Source organism: Alosa pseudoharengus, unplaced genomic scaffold (assembly GCF_046254945.1).
Source record: "Alosa pseudoharengus isolate Yale_2024_CS ecotype anadromous, Long Island Sound unplaced genomic scaffold, YU_APseudo_1.1 YU_APseudo_1.1_scf_4, whole genome shotgun sequence".
NCBI classification, from domain to species: Eukaryota; Metazoa; Chordata; class Actinopteri; order Clupeiformes; family Clupeidae; genus Alosa; species Alosa pseudoharengus.
This window is the reverse complement of record NW_027468774.1, coordinates 13,530,624-13,550,122: the sequence shown is the minus strand read 5'-3', so window position 1 is coordinate 13,550,122 and position 19,499 is coordinate 13,530,624. Positions and strand designations below refer to the sequence as shown.

Genomic DNA, 19,499 nt, shown 5'->3' with positions numbered 1-19,499 from the left:
ATATTCAGCACTTGTGTACAACAGAATCAAATGGTGTCAAATTGCACTGTCACAATAGCGTATGAATTGTATTAACACAACAGCAGCTACTTTATGTGTATATTTAATGTATTGGATCGTTGGCAATGCATTTATATGTGCATCACATCACAGAAATGCACATCGCAAACACACACACACACACGCACACACACCCACAGACACAAACATGCCCGACCACAGTTTTGAGATGTCCTTCTGGAGTGGGGCCTGATCAAGCAGAGTGGTACTGGTGAGGGATCCGTGTGGCTAAGGCAGAAGCTGCGAGTGACCTCGCTGCGGTCGGGCAGATTACAGCCCTCACAGCCGGCCCCTCTGGAGAACTGCAGCCGTAAGCACATGCACCCCCTCCCAAGCCCTACGCTCACTCTGCTTTCCCTGTCTGCACCCTCCACCATGTCTTTTTTCTTCTCTTCTTTTCATACTCTGTCTCCATATCTCCCACATTCATCTCTCTCTCGTTTTCCCTCTTTTTTTTCTTTCTCTCTCTCTCTCTCTCTTTTTTTTTTGCCCTCTTTCTTTCTTTCTCTCTCTTTCCTTCTCTATCTGAGTTTCTGTTTCTTTCTCTGTCTCTGTCTATGGCTGCATTTAGAAGCTGGTGTGGTTGATGGTTGATGAAGGGGCTGTGGTGCTGCTGATCTGCACTTTCCTCTGGGGCTGCCCACAAAAGGGTGGAGGGGTGGAGGGGCAGGCGGCAGCCCAGGCGTCAGTCAGGCAGCACGGCGGACGCCCTTGTTTGTGCTCTGCGGTGGAGAGGTCCTTGCTGAGCCACACGCCACTGGGAAAAGAAAGAGCCTAAGAGAGAGATAGAAAAAGACAATGACAGAGATGAAATGTGGACGATAATGAAGTAGAGGATCAAGTAAAGGGGAAAACAGAATGGAAAGTGAGTGGTTTAAGAACAAAGAGAGTAATAGGGTCTTCAACAAGAGGACAATCTTGCTTCATTAACATCATCAACAAGATGATTGAGTTATTTCTACCATAATTTTTCTAACAGTGTAGTTACATTGAGTTATGGTTTGTTTATTATAGTATTTGTTATGCTATTGTGACATGACATTATTGTTTATTATTGCTATTCTCCTTAATGTAGTCTTACCAACATTATAATTGTTCACTGTTAATTTTAGCTATTGTATTGTTTTTATTGTATGTTGCTTTGGACAAAAGCGTCTGTCAAATCCCATAACCATTACATTACAATGCTCTGTTTTGGTTTTCTTTTCCAGTTTATAGCTATTTAAACCCTGTTGGTTAGATAAGATTAGACTAGATTCAACTTTATTGTCAATGTGCAGTTTTCGTCTAACCAGAAGTGCAAAAAAGCAGAAAAGTGCTAGGGGGGGGGGGGGGTTGGGGGTACAGAGAGACCTGTAACACCTCCCGGAGGGGAGTGGGGTGAATAGTCTGTGGTTGGGGTGCGAACAGTCTTTGATGATGCTGCGCACCTTACGCAAGCATTGTTTATCCTGGATGGTCTTGATGGAGGGGAGTGAGGAACCGGTGATGCGTTGTGCAGTTTTCACCACCCTCTGCTGTGCTTTCCGGTTGGAGGTAGAGCAGTTGCCATAACATACTGTGACACAGATTGTGTGGAGTCAGTACATAGCCAGAAGCCGCCAAGACAACAGTTTAGCGAGAGAAATGCATGCAAATACAACCCCAAAACAGAAAAAGTTGGGACGTTGTGAAAAATGTGAATAAAAACAGAATGTAATAATCTGCAAATTTCTTAAACTCATATTTAGCTGCAAAAAGGACACAGACAACATATCAAATGTTGAAAATGAGAAATTTGACTATTTCATGGAAAATATATGTTAATTTTGAATTTGATACCAGCAACATGTTTCAAAAAAAGTTGGGACGGGGGTAACAAAATGCTAGAAAACTTGTGTAATGATAAAGAAAATAAAAGGGAGAATGTTTCACAACTAATTAGGGTAACTGGCAACACGATTGGGTATGAAAAAGAGCATCCCAGAGAGGCAGGGTCTCTTAAAAGTAAAGATGTAGGGGTATTCATCACTCTGTGTAAACCTGTGTGCACAAATGATGAAACAATATAATTTGTAATGCTTCTTGACATGAAATTGTGACGTATTTAGGGAGTTCATCATCTACAGGACATATTATCAAAACATTCAGAGAATCCAGAGAAATCGTTGCAAACAGGGGAAATAGCTGAAAAACAAATTGGATGGCTGAGGTCTTTTGGACCTCAGATGGCACTGCATCAACACCAGACCTGTTTTCAGACCTGACATTGTATGGGCTCAGGAAAACCTCTGATAACAATTGTCTATGTGCCCAGTTTGATACTCAATTCAAAAACTGCAGCCAAAATTGTAACAGCTAAAATTGTATTGAGACATGATACAGAATTACCACCCTCTTATCTGGGCCTGAGCTTGTTTAAAATGGACTGAGGTAACATGAAAAAAGATCCTGTGGTTAGACCAATCAACGTTTGCCATCTTTTTGGAAATCATGGACTCATCTGGGCTAAAGAGGAGAGGGCCTATCCAAGTATCCAACCTATCCAACTTGTTTTAGTGCTCAGTTCGAAACCCAACATCTATGACGGTGTGGAGGAGCATTAATGCCTACAGCATGGGCATCTTGCACATTTGGCAAAGCACAATCAATTCTGAATGATGTATACACGTTTTGAGCAACATATACTGCCATCCAGGCAATGTCTTTTCCAGGGATGACCTTGAATATTTCAGGAAAACAATGCCAAAATGAATTCTGCACATATTTAAATAGTATTTCTCCATAGAGGAAGAGTCCATGTGATAAAATGGCCTGTCTGCAGTCCAGATTTGTCAAATTAGGTGCATAATGGAATGAAAAGCATGACTAAAATACCCCATACTGTTGAGCAACTGAAATCCTATGTTGAGCAACTGAAATCGGGGAGTAATGGGACAACATTTCATTATCAAAACTGTAGCAAATGGTCTCCTCAGTTCCTAAACATTTACAGAATTGTGTTAAATGAAGAGGTGAAGCAGCACAGTGGTAAACATGCTCCCGTCCCAACTTTTTTTGAAACATGTTGCTGGCATCAAATTCAAAATTGACATATACTTTCCATGAAATAGTCCAAATTTTCATTTTCAACATTTGATATGTTGTCTATCTCCTTTTTGCTGCTAAATATGGGTTTACGAGACTTATATTATGACATTCTGTTTTTATTTGCATTTTACACAACGTCCCAACTTTTTCTGTTTTGGGGTTGTACTTCCACAGGTCGACACAAACACTAGGACCAAACAGACACATTCACACAAGAAACCGATAGAGTATTTGTGATTGTGTGTATGTGTATGTGTTGTAAACTGCAAAGCCTGCAGATATTTCAGTCATGTTAGAAATGAGTGCTATGCTGCATTTCTGACTGTTCGGAATTGAGAAAAATAACTGTGGGCTGTTTTTAGGAGCTGTCAGCAATTAGTCCCCATGGGGTACAGTATATTCACAATCCTGTGTGCATTTATCTCAAAGGAACACAAGGAATCTTTTAGAAACACCATGGCTGATATTTGACCTGCCATATTTGGGCTTAGGCCAGTATTTAATAAACCTGTAATGAAAGGGTTTTAAAGCTGGTTAGTGAAGCTATATAAACCTTTTTTCTTCAATATTAACAACAACAACAACAACAGTCCCTATATGATTGTGCATTTCCATTTAGATGGAATGTAGCAGTTGTCAAATGATGCCTCTCTTGGAATGAAATATTTGTGTGGTTTGGTGAAAAGGTATTTTTGTAGTTACTATTGCTATCGCTTGTTAGAACTGGTGGGCATATGCTCCTCTCTGAGGTGATGAAGCCATTGGACATAGTTAATTGTTGAATATGAGTTTTTGTTTGTGGTTTAAACATGTTTAGGTCCTTGTCTAGCTGATGTTTGCTTGAAGCTTTTCACTTTGGTCAGAAGTATGCCTACAGGGACACAAGCCAAAGTTCTTTGTGGTGTACAAACATCAGGCTGTCAATGCAACAAATAGAGATTCTGTTACACAAATCGCAAATGTTACTTCTAATAGTAATCTAAGAGTAGTTCTAAATAGCAATTTTAAAAGTTTATATATAGTAATGATATGATATTGATAGTCATTTGAAAATAAACATGTCAGGTCCATTGTAGAAATTGGTTGGTGATTTGACTGAAGCATTGCACAGAACACTGTTTGCTGTAAGCTGCACACACACGCACACACACACACACTCAAGCAGACACATGCACACACACACACACACACACACACACACACACACACACACACACACACATATACACTCACGCACGCACACACACACACACACACACACACACACACACACACACATATATACACTCACGCGCACACACACACACACACACACACACACACACGCACATCATGTGCCACATCGTCTCTTTTTTGTTTTGTGGAGGTGGTTCAATGAGATTTAAAACGAATGTCCATGGAGGGTGTCCAGACTACACCACAAAAGTTGCGATTACCTTGATGCAATAATTTTTGCTTATATAAAACAGGTGCCAACCTAGTGTCACTCTCTGAGCTTGGCTGACGTGCATTCTTTTCAACAGTGCAATTCAGCTCAATTTTGTTTAGTTATATAGCAGCACTAATATTGGGCATTATCTCAATGCTCTATACCGATCATATGGCTTAGACCTCAGACAGCAAGAACATAGATGATGCTGGGAGAACAAAACTCATTTTTGATTGGCAGCTCTGAATTGTGAGAAAGCCACCAGAGAAAGATTGAATGAAGAGAGGGGAATGGGAGAGGACGAGAAGGGGGTGAACAAGAAAGAGACATGTACATTAGTCAAAGCATACAGTACATGTGATTTACATTTGGAATACCATGTTATTGTGTGTAATGGTTGTAATTGCAAGTCTGTGAAACGGGCGTAAATGCTGTGCTTGAGAAGTTGCAGGAGGACAATTTTATACGCTGCTGCAACTTCTCTCAAGGATTTATTTAATAGCAGGAGGTGAGGGTAGAGAAGATGATATTCTGTTTTGGGTAGGACAAAACATTGGTCCTGCTACCGGGTCTAAAAAAGAACAGGTTGCCCATGGCAGAGGCAAACCTTTGATTTGAAGAAGAAACTTTAAAAAAGAGGGAGAAAAAAAAGGCTAGAGGCACTAAAAAATATTTATTTAACAGTAATTTAGTTTGGGAATGTTTTCATAATTTGAGAGTGTATGATTCTGTGTCTTTGTGTGTGTGTGAGTGTGTGTGTGTGTGTGTGTGTGTGTGTGTGTGTGTGTGTGTGTGTGTGTGTGTGTGTGTGTGTGAGAGAGAGAGAGAGAGAGAGAGAGAGAGAGAGAGAGAGAGGAGATGGGGGGGGGGGGGGGCAGACAGGCCGGTTGGTTACAGTAGGCTCTTTGAGGCAGCATTGGTTTGGAACAATGCCAGGCACCAGGTCTGCTGTAGCCACTGAAGACAGAGGCCTCCTTGTAGTTAGAAGTACACACATGCTCTCACACACTGTATTTTAAATACATATCTACAAACACACACACACACACACTGGAAACCTAATCATCATTTACTCAGTCCATCTCCTCTGAAAAAAGAGAGAAATGGAGAGGTCTGTCATTTCTATGTGCTTTCACCGTGACCCTACTGTAAGTAAAACAACTATAAACGGATTATGATTCAAGTGAAAGTGAACAGCAGTGGTACAAAAGTCTCTGAAATGATCAAGGGAGAGAGGAAGGGAGGGAGAGGAAGAGACAGAGGAAGAGACAGAGAGATGGTTCAATAACTGGAGGAATTAGGCTAATTTCCACAGAACAGACAGTTTAGCCAGTTGTAAAAGGTGTGAATGATTACAGTAAACCTCATGGCCACTGAGTGTATCGTGGAATTCACTACGCCAACAGTTAACATGTGGATGTTTTGTCCCTTAGGACACCTCACAGAGAATACAATCACCTAAGTATTGACCGTGATGTGAGAAATAGCTTGAAATACTGTACATTTACTGAAAGTAAATGCACCAACTAATTGGTTGTTGAATGTATTTTAGAAGGGAACCTTTTAATTGTGCTTTTCGACCTTAAGTTGAACCAGTACCAGTCTGGCCAGTAAGGGCTGAGAATTGAGTCTCAAATCCTGCCAGCAGGCCTTTGCACTTTCTGTGTGTTTCGAAATCCCTGCCAGGCGTTTACCTATAAAAGATGTGGGTGGTCAGTAGCATCAACTGTTACCATGGAGTCAGTGCGCATGTGAGGTATGCTCTAATTACATTACTGTTGTATTTTCAATCAAAATGTTCTCATGTAGCCCTAAGCATCCCTCTTTAATCATAAATCCAATAACATTCCCTCATATTCTTCCCCCAAACAGCTCTCATAAAAAGTAATGATGGGAGGCCATGCTCACTTTGCTTGCTTTTCCCTTGTCCCAGAGCACACATACAAACTAAACAGATCATTAAATCACTAAATCAGTTTATCAGGAACTCAGTTTTGGAGTATAGATAGTTTTATGGTAGTATTTATGTGTCTGCATGTGAGAGAAACAACAAAAACATTTTATTTAATTTTTTATTGTACATTTCTTTGCTTTTTTGTTTTCATAATACCATCATTTTAAAGTTATTGACACTTCATCCAAATGTACATTATACATGAAACAGCTTCCCTAAACAAACAGGGAAATTAAAATCCTACTGAAAATATTCCAGAATATTCTCAATACTTCCTTCTTTTTTTAGCGCCAGGGTTCCAGTTACATTGCTCACATTGTTTCTAATGTACTGTTTAAGAAAATTTATTATCTTGTGTGTGATGCAGCATACAGGGACACGAGGCCAGGCGTGATGTTCTAATACTCTTATGAGAGTAAGAGGAGGAACTCATGTACCTGGTGCTTTGTGTGTGTGTGTGTGTGTTAGAGCAAGATAGAGATACAGAAAAATAGCTGCTGCAGTAATGTTCCTCATAGAGGTCAAATCAGTACCCATCACATCTGGATTCTTTGTTAACAGCCAAATATCATAATATTGTTAATTTTTCCCTGTCATGAATATCACAATCAAATACAAACATACAGAAGATGAATGTGTTGCTGGTGACCAATAACCTCCACAAACCTATGTATGTTTTCCAGCTTTTACTTTTACTCTCTTCCCTGGATTCTACTTACTACCTGTCTAGACATGAGACACATCAAGCAGAGATTTTATCTCCACATGCTAGTCTCAGATCAGTATCTCCCTCCTTTTTTCTGTGGACCTCATTTGATTAACACCACATAACAGCTCAGATGCATAATCAGACCAATCATAAATACCAAGGAATCATAAATACCACAGCATCTGGAATTGTTGGAGAGTACGTCAGGGCAGTGTTCCTCAAACTATTGGTTAAACTGTTCCAAGATCAATTATAGTTGTTTATTTCAGAATCTGTTCCTGCCATATCACTTTGTTGGTGAGGAATGAGCAGGGTCTTATGGCTAAACAGACAGTTAATGGTAAATGAGCTCTTGCACCAGAGGTGCTGAAGGATCATACACTGTTAATAAAGCAATGGCTGGATAAAAGTGAGGAGGTTTCTATTTCTGTGCCTTTTACAAGCTGCCTTGTATAGCTGTCAGCTATTTAAAAAATAGTGTCAGCTTGGACAAAGACATAAAAAGATTAGGGTTTTTCAGTCAACTGCTTTAGCTTGTGCCTTTTGTAATGTTGCTGGCTATCTGGTCATGTGAGTGTAAGGAAAAGGAGGTGTGGGTTCTCAAAGACCAGGGAAAGAAAAGGGATTTATTTTCGAACCTGTACAGCCTCTCAGTATCTGTCATTCACAATCCTTTGATTGACTTGGTGTTACAAGTCTTGTTTTTAATCTTCAAAGAACTTAATCTGCTGTTTTGTCTGCAAAGTCACATGTGGTCCAGGTATGGGGTGAGGGTGAAAGGGGCTGGTTACAGTCCCTTATCTAGATAAAAAGACAACTAAAACAAATACAAAATGTACAAACAGTAAAAAAAAAACACAAAACCACACATTTGATTTCACATAGCCTTTGAGCCAGACACAGCCTTCAAAAGCATCTGCCATCATGGCTGTGCAGGAATCCTCATCTTCATTACGTTGAGATTTAGTTCATATGTTGTTCACAGAGAGTAGCACTGCTCCCGACTGGAGCAACACTGGGGTGCAATGTGCACTGCTACATAACTGAACACTGCTTACCTCATAGATTCAGTCAGTTGTGAGGGCAGGGATCAATCCAAACCAAGCATCCCATGGCATACACACCACTCACAGGTACTTATCAGTGCAGGGACTCAGGGATTTATTAGCATCACAAAAGGAATGTGATTTTCCTCTCATCCCCAAGGGCACTTGTACTTCTTGCCTTGCCTTACTGTTGAAGTGTGAAATGCGACCCCTGCTATAGAGCTGAAGCCAGTGTGGGACATCTCTTTCCGTAAAGAGTGCCAGCACAGCAACACATTCACAGAAACAAACCCCAGAAGAGGTTTGATTGGAGGGCGGACAGGATAAATGTTCCCATTTCTAATAACCCTCCATATCTTCACTGTATTGCACAGGAAGCGATCTAAATGTACATATTCTTTTATGCTTTTTCCTCTTTGTATGGTTGTTTATGTGCGTGGCTAACTGGTCCCTGAATGGATGCTGTCCTCACCCAGCTAAAGGCGTGACCACCAGCGGAGCCTGTCAAGGATCAGAAGTACGAGGGCTTAAGAGTGGCCATGTTGTTGTTGGCAGCACAGTGTTCCTGCATCAGGGGGATCTCGTACTCCAGGCCCCCGTTCAGTCCCAGTACGGTGGGGGGGCCTGAGCCTGGTTCACCCTGTTTTTGTGGCAGCGCCCCATTTTCCACACCCTCATTTACTCCCTCCAGCTCCAGCTGAGCTGGATCACAGTCTAGAGCCAGGTGGCCCTTGGCCCGCTTCTGGCGAAGGTAGCAGGCCACACCCACAGCAACAGCGATCAGGACCAGGAGTAGCAGGATGGCGAGGGCTGGTACCAGCATGGTGGTGAGTTGAGGCTCTTCCACACGGGCTCCAGTGGTGGAAGCCAGCTGGCTCGGTGTATGCGCCTCTACACATGTGCTGTCTTTGCCAATGGTCTCCCCCAGTGGGCTGGCACATACGGTGTAGGTGGAATTCGGGCGCAGGCCACGCAGTGTATATTCTGGGTAGGTGGCTGGCACATTCAGGTGTATAGGTCGGCGGTCAGGGCCAGACAAGTTGCGGTATGTGAGCCGAATGCCACGAATATAGGGCCGTGCCTCAATGTAACGGTGTAGGTCCAGCAGGATAGAGGTGCTGGTAACCAAGCGTGGACTGATGTCTAGGGGTGTTACTGGGATAACAGTTGCTTCAGGAGTGACGTCATTGTCATTAGCCTTTTCTGTGTTGTGGTCATCATCATCATCATCATCATCATCATCAACGTTCTCACAGTAGGTACCAGACGCGTGGGCGGGGCAGGTGCACTCCAGGTGACCCTGCTGATCTAGAAGGCAGATGCCTCCATTCAGGCAGATGTTGGAGGGACAGAGGAGTAATTCCTGGTTGGTGTTTGTATCATCACTCGGAGAAGGGGGTGCAGGGGGAGGGGGCTCATTACTGTCGCTGTCTGTAAAGGGAGTCTGACTGGGGTTAGGAGGTGCTGGTCTAGGAATTGCTTGTGTGGTGCTAGGAAGAGTGGTGGGAATTAAAGGTTGGATGGTGGTGGTCTTCACTGTACTAGGAGTCAGGGTTGTGGTGGTCGGGCAGCCAAAGTCTCTGTGTTCCAGTCTCTCCAGCACCTTACCTGCATTGAGTGGTGGGAAGTGGCACCTTGTCTCTTGTGTTCTTCCAAGGGTGACCTGCTGGCTTCGTAGCCAACCAGGAAACCAGGCCAGTGTGCAAAGGCAGTTGAAGGGGTTTTCAGCCACAGTAAGCCGCTTCAGGTTAGGGAAAAGGTGCTGGAAGCCATCTGGAAACCCCTGCAACTTGAGGTTGCTAATGTCCAACTCTTGTAGCTCTCCCAGCTGTTCAAAGTCCTCCAGGCGCAAGGGATCCATAGGGTTCCCGGCCAGACTTAGCCGAATCAACCCCCCAGTCTGTCGCAGCACTGGAGGGAACATGCTCAGCATGTTACTGGAGATGTCCAGCTCATGGAGATTGGATAGCCCGCCCAGCAGCTCTTCATCTAGTCTTGTTAACCCCAGACCAGCCAACTTCAGGCATTCTAGGTTAGGAGTCTGTAGGTCACCTGGCCCCAGGACAGGCAGGGTGTTGAAACGCAGGTCCAGCAGCAGCAGACTTGGCATCTTTAGGCAAGGTAGTGACAACAGCTGGTTCCCCTGCAGCTTGAGCTCAAGTAGATGCTCCAAATCGTCAAAGGCCTGAGGATGAATTGTTTGGATCAGGTTGCTGTAAAGGTAAAGCCTTTCTAAAAGCTCCAGCCCAGCAAAGCTCTCCTGAGAAATGTGTGTAATCTGATTGGCAGACAGGTCCAGGTTACGTAGCGAGGTTAATGGAACGAATACTCTGTCAGGAAGTTCCGAGAGCTTGTTCTGGCTCATGTCCAGCATCTCCAAATTATTAAGCATGGTAAAGTCATCCTGTTTCAGTGTCTCAATGCCATTCTGAAATACGTAAAGATTTTTAGTGGGTTCAGGCACTCCAGAAGGCATGATAGGCGCACGGCGCTGGAAACAGAAGATTGATTCTGGAGTTGGGCAGGAGCAGTCTTTTGGGCAATCTGTTGGCAGTGGTTCCACATAGTTGCAGGACAGGAGGAGAAGAGATGGCAGCACCAAGAGGGTGGGTGTCATCATGCTGCCCCCACAGAATCTGGAGAGAGATATAGGAGGGATTGTATGAGGGACAGGAGGGAGGGGAGACTGGGGGGGAGGAGGGCAGAGAGAAGGAGAGTGGATAGGTTAATGACCTGAGCAAACTTCAGCATGACAAACATGAGGTTTGCTGTTTTCCGTCAAATGTAATGTTTTGCATAAAAAAAAAGTATAGGCACACACACACACACACACACACACACACACACACAGACAAGTGAAAGTGAAATTCACTCAATGAAATTTAACTGCCTCTTTTCAAATACAAGTCTGCGTAAATTTACACAGGCTTTTGCATGTAGTTTTTGTCTTTATGTGGCTACAGTAGGATTATCAGCACAGGTTTGGGCAGAAAGATCAAAGACTCAAACTCTTTATGTGCAAACACACACACACACACACACACACACACACATCTTAAACCTAAGGCCTTTGCAGACTTTCCACATGACTTAGGAAAGAGGTGCCTTTGTTTGTGGATTGTGGGAATACAACAATTTAGTGTTTAAATTCTTTGGAAGTGTTTTTCTTGTAATGTTAAATATATCAATGCATTAGTCATCATACACACACATAAATGTATTAGTCTTATACACAAATATGTACACACAAATAAAAAAGTTCTCACTCAACACACATCAAACAAAAGAGATACTAATGTTGTTCTGCTGTTTAGATACTAATATTAAAGGTTCTCAACTATTTTATAACATGTGCTCAGTTGTTGTTTTTTAGTGGGCACATTAAACTTCTTCCAGCATTGTGCAGATTTGGCTGAATGTGATGCTTGTTTGTATTGTAAAAATTAGCCAGATCCGTGCAGCTGCCCACTGATTTGACGCTAGCGGGCAGTAAGGCAGTGTGTGTTGCCTTCAGAAACCTTCCTTGTTATAGCTCTCTGTGCACTTTAAAAGTCTGCAATACTTCGGTTTATCTGTGCTATACCCATGGACACTACCACCGATGATCAGGATGAGTAGAAACATCCACTGTGGAGACAATGAGAGGTTTGTTTTTTTTATCGCAAAATAGATCCTGAGCAATTTGCCACATTTTATGGATTAGATTTTCTTCCCTCTCACACAAATACAAACACATGTCTTATCAGTCTGGACCCAATACCCATCTGTAGATGATTACCCTCCAGCTTTTGCAGCCTGCTGAGTGACTTAACGCTGTGGTATTAACTCAAGTGCATCTCTGTTAAACAGAGACAGTGAGAGAGAACAGACTTGTCAGATGAATGTGATGAGCCCGTCGTTTGTTTAAAGCTCGGGGCTTTGGCTGCTCCTCAGGACTGTAATTTTCTCTCCTCCTCTGTCTCTCTCAGTCCATGTCTCTTTTGTTTAAACATTCTTAGGATTCACAGCAGTTCAGTTTCATTATGAGTTTCACTTCAAGATTGCGTCTTGCAATCGGTGCCACAGTCTTCACCCCAATAGCACACTGGATTGGATAAATCTCTTTGTTCTTCTGGTATTATGGGCAGCTATTGTTCTGACACCTGCAGGCTCTACAGTTTCACTGTGTTATTACAGAAGTATGTTGCTTAATGGAGCTTTGGAAGTATTTAATACTTCCCAATTTTAATAAAACATTACATAGCCACTGTGTGTGTGTGTGATCTTGCGGCTTGCATCAAGTAGCAGTAAATGTACGGGAGATATGTAAGATTTCCATATAGATGGATATACAGCTGGATCCTGTTACCCACAATGCTCACTCAATATCACATACAATTGCACAATAGCAGAGGAGGAAGGAATCTGTTGTTCCCTGAAGCACAATGAAACTTGAAACGCCTGGAGTGTGTCTCGTGTCATCAGTCATCGTTACGCACACGCCTACTGCCCGTTCTGCCCTGCACTGTGTACTATTAGGAAAGGAAAGGGAAAGACGTGCAAAAGAGTGCAAATCGTCCCTCGGAAAGGGAAGGTTTTCTCTGAATTGAACAAGACAGATTGCCGTTGCGAAGCTTGTAGCTGAAAGTTGTGATGGCCTGTGTGGGTCATAAAGGAAAGCTTATTTCATGGCACACTACAGCAAGATCTTAAGAGCAGATGTGCTGATCTAGAAACCCCTTAGTCCTGTCCACACTTTCCCTAACACTCTCTTTTTGTCTCGTCAATTAACTGTTGTATTTGTGCGTGTGTGCCATGATCTTCTTTACTTTGACAAAAGTGTACCCTTATTTACTGAAGCTTAAAATGTGTTTTTTCACTTCACGGTGAGCAGTGTGTCAGTCTGTCATTGTTACTAAGTAACCAGCATTGCAAGTCACAGTGGAGGTGGTTGATGGCACTCGCTCTACCTGTTCTTCTGTTTGTGTGTGTGCAAAGTTTCCACTTGTATGTACATTCACAGTTTTGAAATCAGAGGAATTTCAGGATGTTACACTACAGCTTTGTCTGTGGTCTATACGGCCTATAGTTTGTGTCTCACCCTATTATCAGTAAAGCCATGTAGAGAATGCAGATTGAAGCCTCATACACATTTTTAACCACAATTTAACCACACACACACACACACACAGACACAGACAGAGTCATCTTAAGCATGCTAACAAGTGTCATGGTTGTGACTGTTAATGCCTCAAAGAATTACAAAATTCCATGAACCATGCAACAGGAAGCACAGACAACACACCTAGCACCTACTTAAGTTAATCCCTTCGAGTTCGTTGTCTGAGAATTTATTGAGTAACTAGACATAAACACATCAGGTTTTCTTTACTATGGTATTGATTTGGCTATCGAGAACAATTGTGTAATTTCATTGGTATTGACAACATTTCTGGTACCATGACCACCTATTTTGAAGATGTAAAATTGATTAATTAAAGAATGAAGAGAATACAAAGCAAAATGGCATATGAACATCGATGCACGTCAAAAAAAAAAAAACAGGCAGTCTTTTTACAGACTCTTCTCTGGGCAATAGAAGGAATGTGAGAGACGTTTGCTATGAGGCAAGAGTAAGACAGAATGTTTGAGTGATGACTGGATGAGAGCAGTCACTAGTGTGGTATGTCTTTGTGTATGACCTCACAGCTTTATGTGGGGCCAATTGTAATTTTCAACACACACACACTGCTCTGCTTCTATGGTTAAATGCACTTGGCTGGTGGGGAGGAAAGTACAGTGAAGTACTCAGGTGGCTAAATGTTAGCCCCTTTTACACAGGGATCCCACTATAATGAGAGAGAAAGCTGGCATTATTCCACGTTCACTTGTTACACTCATCCAAACAGTGGTCAATTTTTTTGCTTTGACCTCAAAATAATCACAGCAATTTATGGATTCTGAAAGCATCTAAAAGTGTGTGTCAATGCTTATGTCTGATTTGTGTGTTCTGAAAACAGCTACTTCATTCAGCTCAGCTTGTATAGGTCACGTCACAATGTATCAGCTAGTCCGGCTGTATAGTTGCACAGACAAGACCAACTTTGCTGTCAGCATAATAAACACACCAAGAGGACACAGCCACTGAGTGTATAAAAGGACGGACATGCCCGGGTAAAGGTGCAATTATTCTGCAATGAAAACTCAGTGTTAGAAGGGCTTTAGACTTTAGGCTTAAATAATGAACAAGGGCTGAGCCGCTACAACAGAGGAATGACGTTATATGCTCATCCATTACATTTATACATATACAATTCTTAAGGAATAAAGAATTCTTAAGGAATAAAGAATTAATAAAGATTTTTTAAATAATTCATAAAGAATTCTTAAGAAAGAATATGGGGGGGGGTTATACCTGCTTGTCTATTGTACAAGAAGTGTGGGTTGTTTGATGTGAGAAGTACAGGATCTTCAGTCTCTCTCTCTCACACACACACACGCACAAACACACACTCCTCCAGTCTGTTCATGTAGAGAAAAGCTGGTTGTGCTAGTTTAGTTTAGTCCTTGTGGCTTAGTGTCTGAGAGCAGATAGTGAACGTGTGTTTCTGTAGGTCTGGAAGTATGTTTGTGTTTGTGCATTTAAGGGTCCCAGTGCATGAAGTAGCATTAATGCACACAAGGTAAATGAACTTGTGTATAAAAAAGGAGGACTGAGATTGGTGTGTGTGTGTGTGTGAGAGAGAGATGTGGAGCTTTTTCCAGAGAAATGAGGATTTTTGGAACTTTTCCTCTATGAGTTAAATGATCAAATAATCAGACATGCATAGATGGAACATGAGTATGAAAAAATCTTTAGCACTAAGTGATGTTTTGAACTACCAAGCTTTTCATCAGAAGAAAGTCTACACATATTAGGTGTGCAAACTTTGTCAATTAGCCTAGGATGCCCATAGGCAGCCATTTTTACTGGCCTATACACACACATTGGTGTCTGAACGTTTCTGAATCAGTGTCTGGTTTCAGGGGTTAGCAGGACATGTCAAATGTCTTTCCCGTGTTTGCTGTTGATGTACTGTCTGACACCTCTTTCCCATTAGAAAATACACTCAACATTAATATATATAAAAATATAAATATGAATAAGTGAAAATATATAAATGTAACATTTGATTTGATGTGTTTGACACTTAAGACTTAATGCCCATTATATGTTGTGCACACAAATAGGAGTGTGTGTGTTTTATTTGCCTACATACAGGAGTTCATCAGTGTAATCCTAAATTAAAGCTTGTCATAGGCTTTGCATACATACAAACACACACACGCACACACACACACACACACACACACACAGACACACACACACTCACACACACTAGAGCTTGATTAACTGAAACACTGTCTTTTAAGAAATGTGTGGTTAGATTTGAGGAAGTAGTTAATATTTATCAAATTATTTGTTCTGTTCATTAGTCATTAATAGAGTCTGCAGAAGGATATGACCTTGTTAGATTCCGGGTAGGGGTAGAACAGTGTTCATGGGCAGACCTCCATGTGTGTGAGAGAGTGTGTGTGTGTGTGTGTGTGTGTGTGTGTGTGTGTGTGTGTGTGTGTGTGTGTGTGTGTGTGTGTGTGTGTGTGTGTGTGTGTGTGTGATTATGTGAAAGCATGTACATTCACTTTATGCAGACTGGCGCTCTCTTTGGTTCAAGGCTCATTTCCTAATTACAGTTCAGGCAGGAGGAAATTACAACCTTACATTAAAAGTCCCTTTTCTTTTTTTACTGTTGGGCTGAAATGCACCAATTTGTGGTGGCTCTCTCCCTCCGTCCTGTACTCTAGTTTTTTTCCCTCTTGCTCTCATTCCCCTTCTTCTCTCTTTCTCCTTCTGTCCCTCCTTGGCCCTCTCAAACGTTGGAGTGCTTATTTGGTGGATAGAAGCATGTTTCTGTTGTTTGTCATTTTCAGACTGCAGGTATAATATAAACTAGCTTTTTTCAGCACACAAGAAAGTCACAGTGAACCTGATGTTTATACATCCAAATTCAGGCTGTACACCTGTACATGTACAAGACATTCATTACTTTCCTAGCTGTAAATAGAAACATTGAGGACAGCAAGAATGGCTTGTTGGGAGTTGTTCTTTTGAGCACAGTGTGACAGTTTGGGATTGTGTGTGCAGGAGAGGGTTGCCTACAATAAATCAAATCTATACGACAAACTTAAACTTATTGTTAATGTTTAGTGTAACCATAGCATGAGTGACTCAGACTCTACAATTCCTGACAGGTTTTTTAAATCTCTCTGAACAGTTAGAGTCTGAGTAAGCAAGAGTGCAAGGCAGCAGTTTTTTGGGGGGTCTGGAGCTGGGACATTGGTCATTTTGTGAGTGTATTTATCTGGATGGTTCTTCTAAACACATAATTTGGTTTCATGGTCTTGTGGCGGGTTTGGAGTGGCCAGGGGATGAGATACCCCCTCCCCACAACACACACACACTGCTGCCTCAGCTGAACAGCTGCATGCCTTTGAAGCCTAAACACAGCCCACAAGACAAGCACTGATGTGGCATTTAGACACCTGGGGAGAGACATCGAGTCAGATGAGGTTGGGCTGTGCACTATCTCTTCACAGATGCTGTGGATATACACATTTATGGAGGGTAAGCTACCTTCACTTGAGAGTAGCAGGCAGAAGAGAAAATTTGTGAGTTTCTGAATTAACTCTTTACTTCTTTAAGAGAATATTCAAGAGCATTCCAATAACATTTCCTTATTATGATATCATTTGTGGAATGCTGTTAGGTGAATGCACACGTCTTCACCGTTAAAAATGGGATTGCATCAGAGTACAGTATGTGAAAAACAGGAAACGGGGAGTATGAACTGGACTAAGAAAGGCTGAAGTTCTCTGCTTACTTGAAACACGCACACACATGTACCCACACTGAAGCACACTCATTACACTCTCCAGAATGACATAAAATTCATCACATTGACACTACAATACCTGAGAGCACCAGGATACTCCTGCAATACATACAATCTCAGATGTGCATTTCCTAATCTATAATCTCTCTCTGAAACAATCTCAGATGTACATTTCCTAATCCCTCTCTGACATTTTTACACCCTATTCCCTCTTCTGTATATTTTGAATGATGCTATATGACCAACATTCATGCTGCAGTTGAAATAACAATGATTTTGAAAAAAAGATTCTTCTCTGTAGTTTTGACAAAATTAGGCTATACAAAAAATACTGCAAGCTATTGGTGGGTATGGGAAAAAAGCACAATCCATATGTTATCAACCATGTAGCAAGTGCCAAGATAATTTAAACCTCATTTTAGCGGTGGTGACATTTCCCTTATCCCCACCAGCTGACTCAATCACCTGTTTTGGGGTATAGCCTAGGCTACCAGAGCCTGTTGGCCAGCATTTACACAAAAAAATGCAACAGCAAAAAGTTATATTTCACAGCTATCTTAACACAGTCGCAGAAAAGACTATTTACAACTATATTTGCTGTGACCAGGTATTTTCTTGGTAGGCCTACTAAAAATAATTATCTAAGTCAAATGATTGGAGCAGCAACAAATTCACTCAGTCCTCAGTGAGAGGAGAGATTAGATTAGATTTGATTAATGACATTTTATGAAAAGCACAGCTCTTGAACAATGTGTGTGAGCAGTGGGTTGCAAGCTGAACATTTTGCCCTTTGTTTTATGGCTTCTGATGAGTATAGCCTAGTTAAATAGTTGGCTACTCTTTCTAATTACAAAAATCATAATGGAATAGTGCATCTGATCTGCAAGTAATCCCATATCAAAATGATTATGACTCGATATAGGCCTAACAAAATCTGAAATCGCTGATAGAGACGGATGCAATCATTTCCAGCCGCACATCTATCTGTAGCCTATACACATTGATAACTCGTTTTGTGTCGGACGTTCTCCAGCCCGCACCAACTAGCCTACAGTTGGTGCTCGTGATTGAGACATCAGGTAGGCCAAGTGTTGAAACCCTTTCCAGGTTCAGGGTTTCCTTAATAATCCTGTCCTAGATTCTATTCAGGTAGCCACTTAACGTGTTTTATTTTCTTCATCAATTTGTGATCTGCCTATTCCTACTATAGACTGAGCATCTGTTCTGATGCGGTGCGCTCAACTCTCAAACTTGAATTTGATTGCTGTTTTGGGACAAGTCCTTTTCTCTATGATGTCTATGGAGAATAAAACTCTTAACATAACATAGGCCTACATATTTTTTGGATTTCGGTTTTGATTGTTCGAGAGGTGAGTATTCCTGACGAGAGTTGTCCGAGAGAAATGTTTTGATGAATGATCGCTGTTTGGGGATATTAAACCACGTTAAGCTTTTTCACGTTACGCGTTAGAATGCCCCCTTAATTTTATAGCCTATGCCTATTTTTCGGCGCCTGTCCGCTGATAGAGCACTTGCCACAAACACCGGAGACAGCTAAATTCACACGCGCAGGGCAGTCCCTTATGGCATAGTAAACATTGTATACAATCACTAAGGCTACATATCTACGACAAATGCCATCCAAATAATGTATTGGTCAGCGTGGTCCGCTACTTGGCTATTGCAATGTTGAAACATTACCGCAGTCGTTGGCTCGGATAACAACATGATCTTGCTGATAATGAAGTCGGCGTAAGAGACTTGTGTGAGAGTGCAGTTTCCAGTCAAACCTTGAAGTATGATATAGGCTATAGCCTATGTGTTTCGGCCAGTTGTGTAAGTTTCAGAACACCATTTAACGCGCTGTTAATAGGCTATAGCCCACATCAGCGGACAAAAACAGCCGTTTGATTAGGCAACTTTCTACAGTTAGGTGGAAAAATCACTCACCGGCTCAAAACCTGTACCCCTCCGGAGGTTTTGCTTTCTCAAAGCAAACTTCTGATTCCTTTTTTTATCCACGTTGTCGACGAAGAACTTTAATCGTGTCCCTTGACAAGTGGCAGTGAAGCCATTTAAAAATATAGGTTATTCTCTATCATAGTTTGCGGGGGGAAAGACATCCGATCCGGTGTGTGGAGTGGCAGTGGCAGAAAGAGCTTCGGATCGATGAGATAGTTTCAAGCTGATGTTTTGACCCCCGAGTCTACTGCGCGCTTTTGAGGATAGAAATGGGAGGAGCGAGGTTCGAAGTGAACTGAAAATAGTCAGCTTTAGTTATCCGGTGAGTGGCGTTCTTTTGGGAAGGTGGAGTTAACGC

The 19,499-nt window shown here is 41.9% G+C and overlaps 2 protein-coding genes across 4 annotated transcripts in view; one reads left to right on the top strand and one right to left on the bottom strand.

Moving 5' to 3' along the window:
• Nucleotides 1-19,499, top strand: part of LOC143101731 (mitochondrial import inner membrane translocase subunit tim16-like) — a 98,930-nt gene that overhangs the window by 46,753 nt on the left and 32,678 nt on the right. The gene's annotated exons all lie outside the window — the stretch shown is intronic.
• On the bottom strand, nt 6,797-19,239 carry vasnb (vasorin b). The gene is made up of 2 exons (XM_076264896.1): nt 19,130-19,239; nt 6,797-10,953 (listed from the first exon to the last, which is right to left on the bottom strand). Exon 2 carries the CDS (start codon nt 10,885-10,887, stop codon nt 8,779-8,781), a length of 2,109 nt encoding a protein of 702 aa, XP_076121011.1. The 5' UTR covers nt 10,888-10,953; nt 19,130-19,239; the 3' UTR covers nt 6,797-8,778.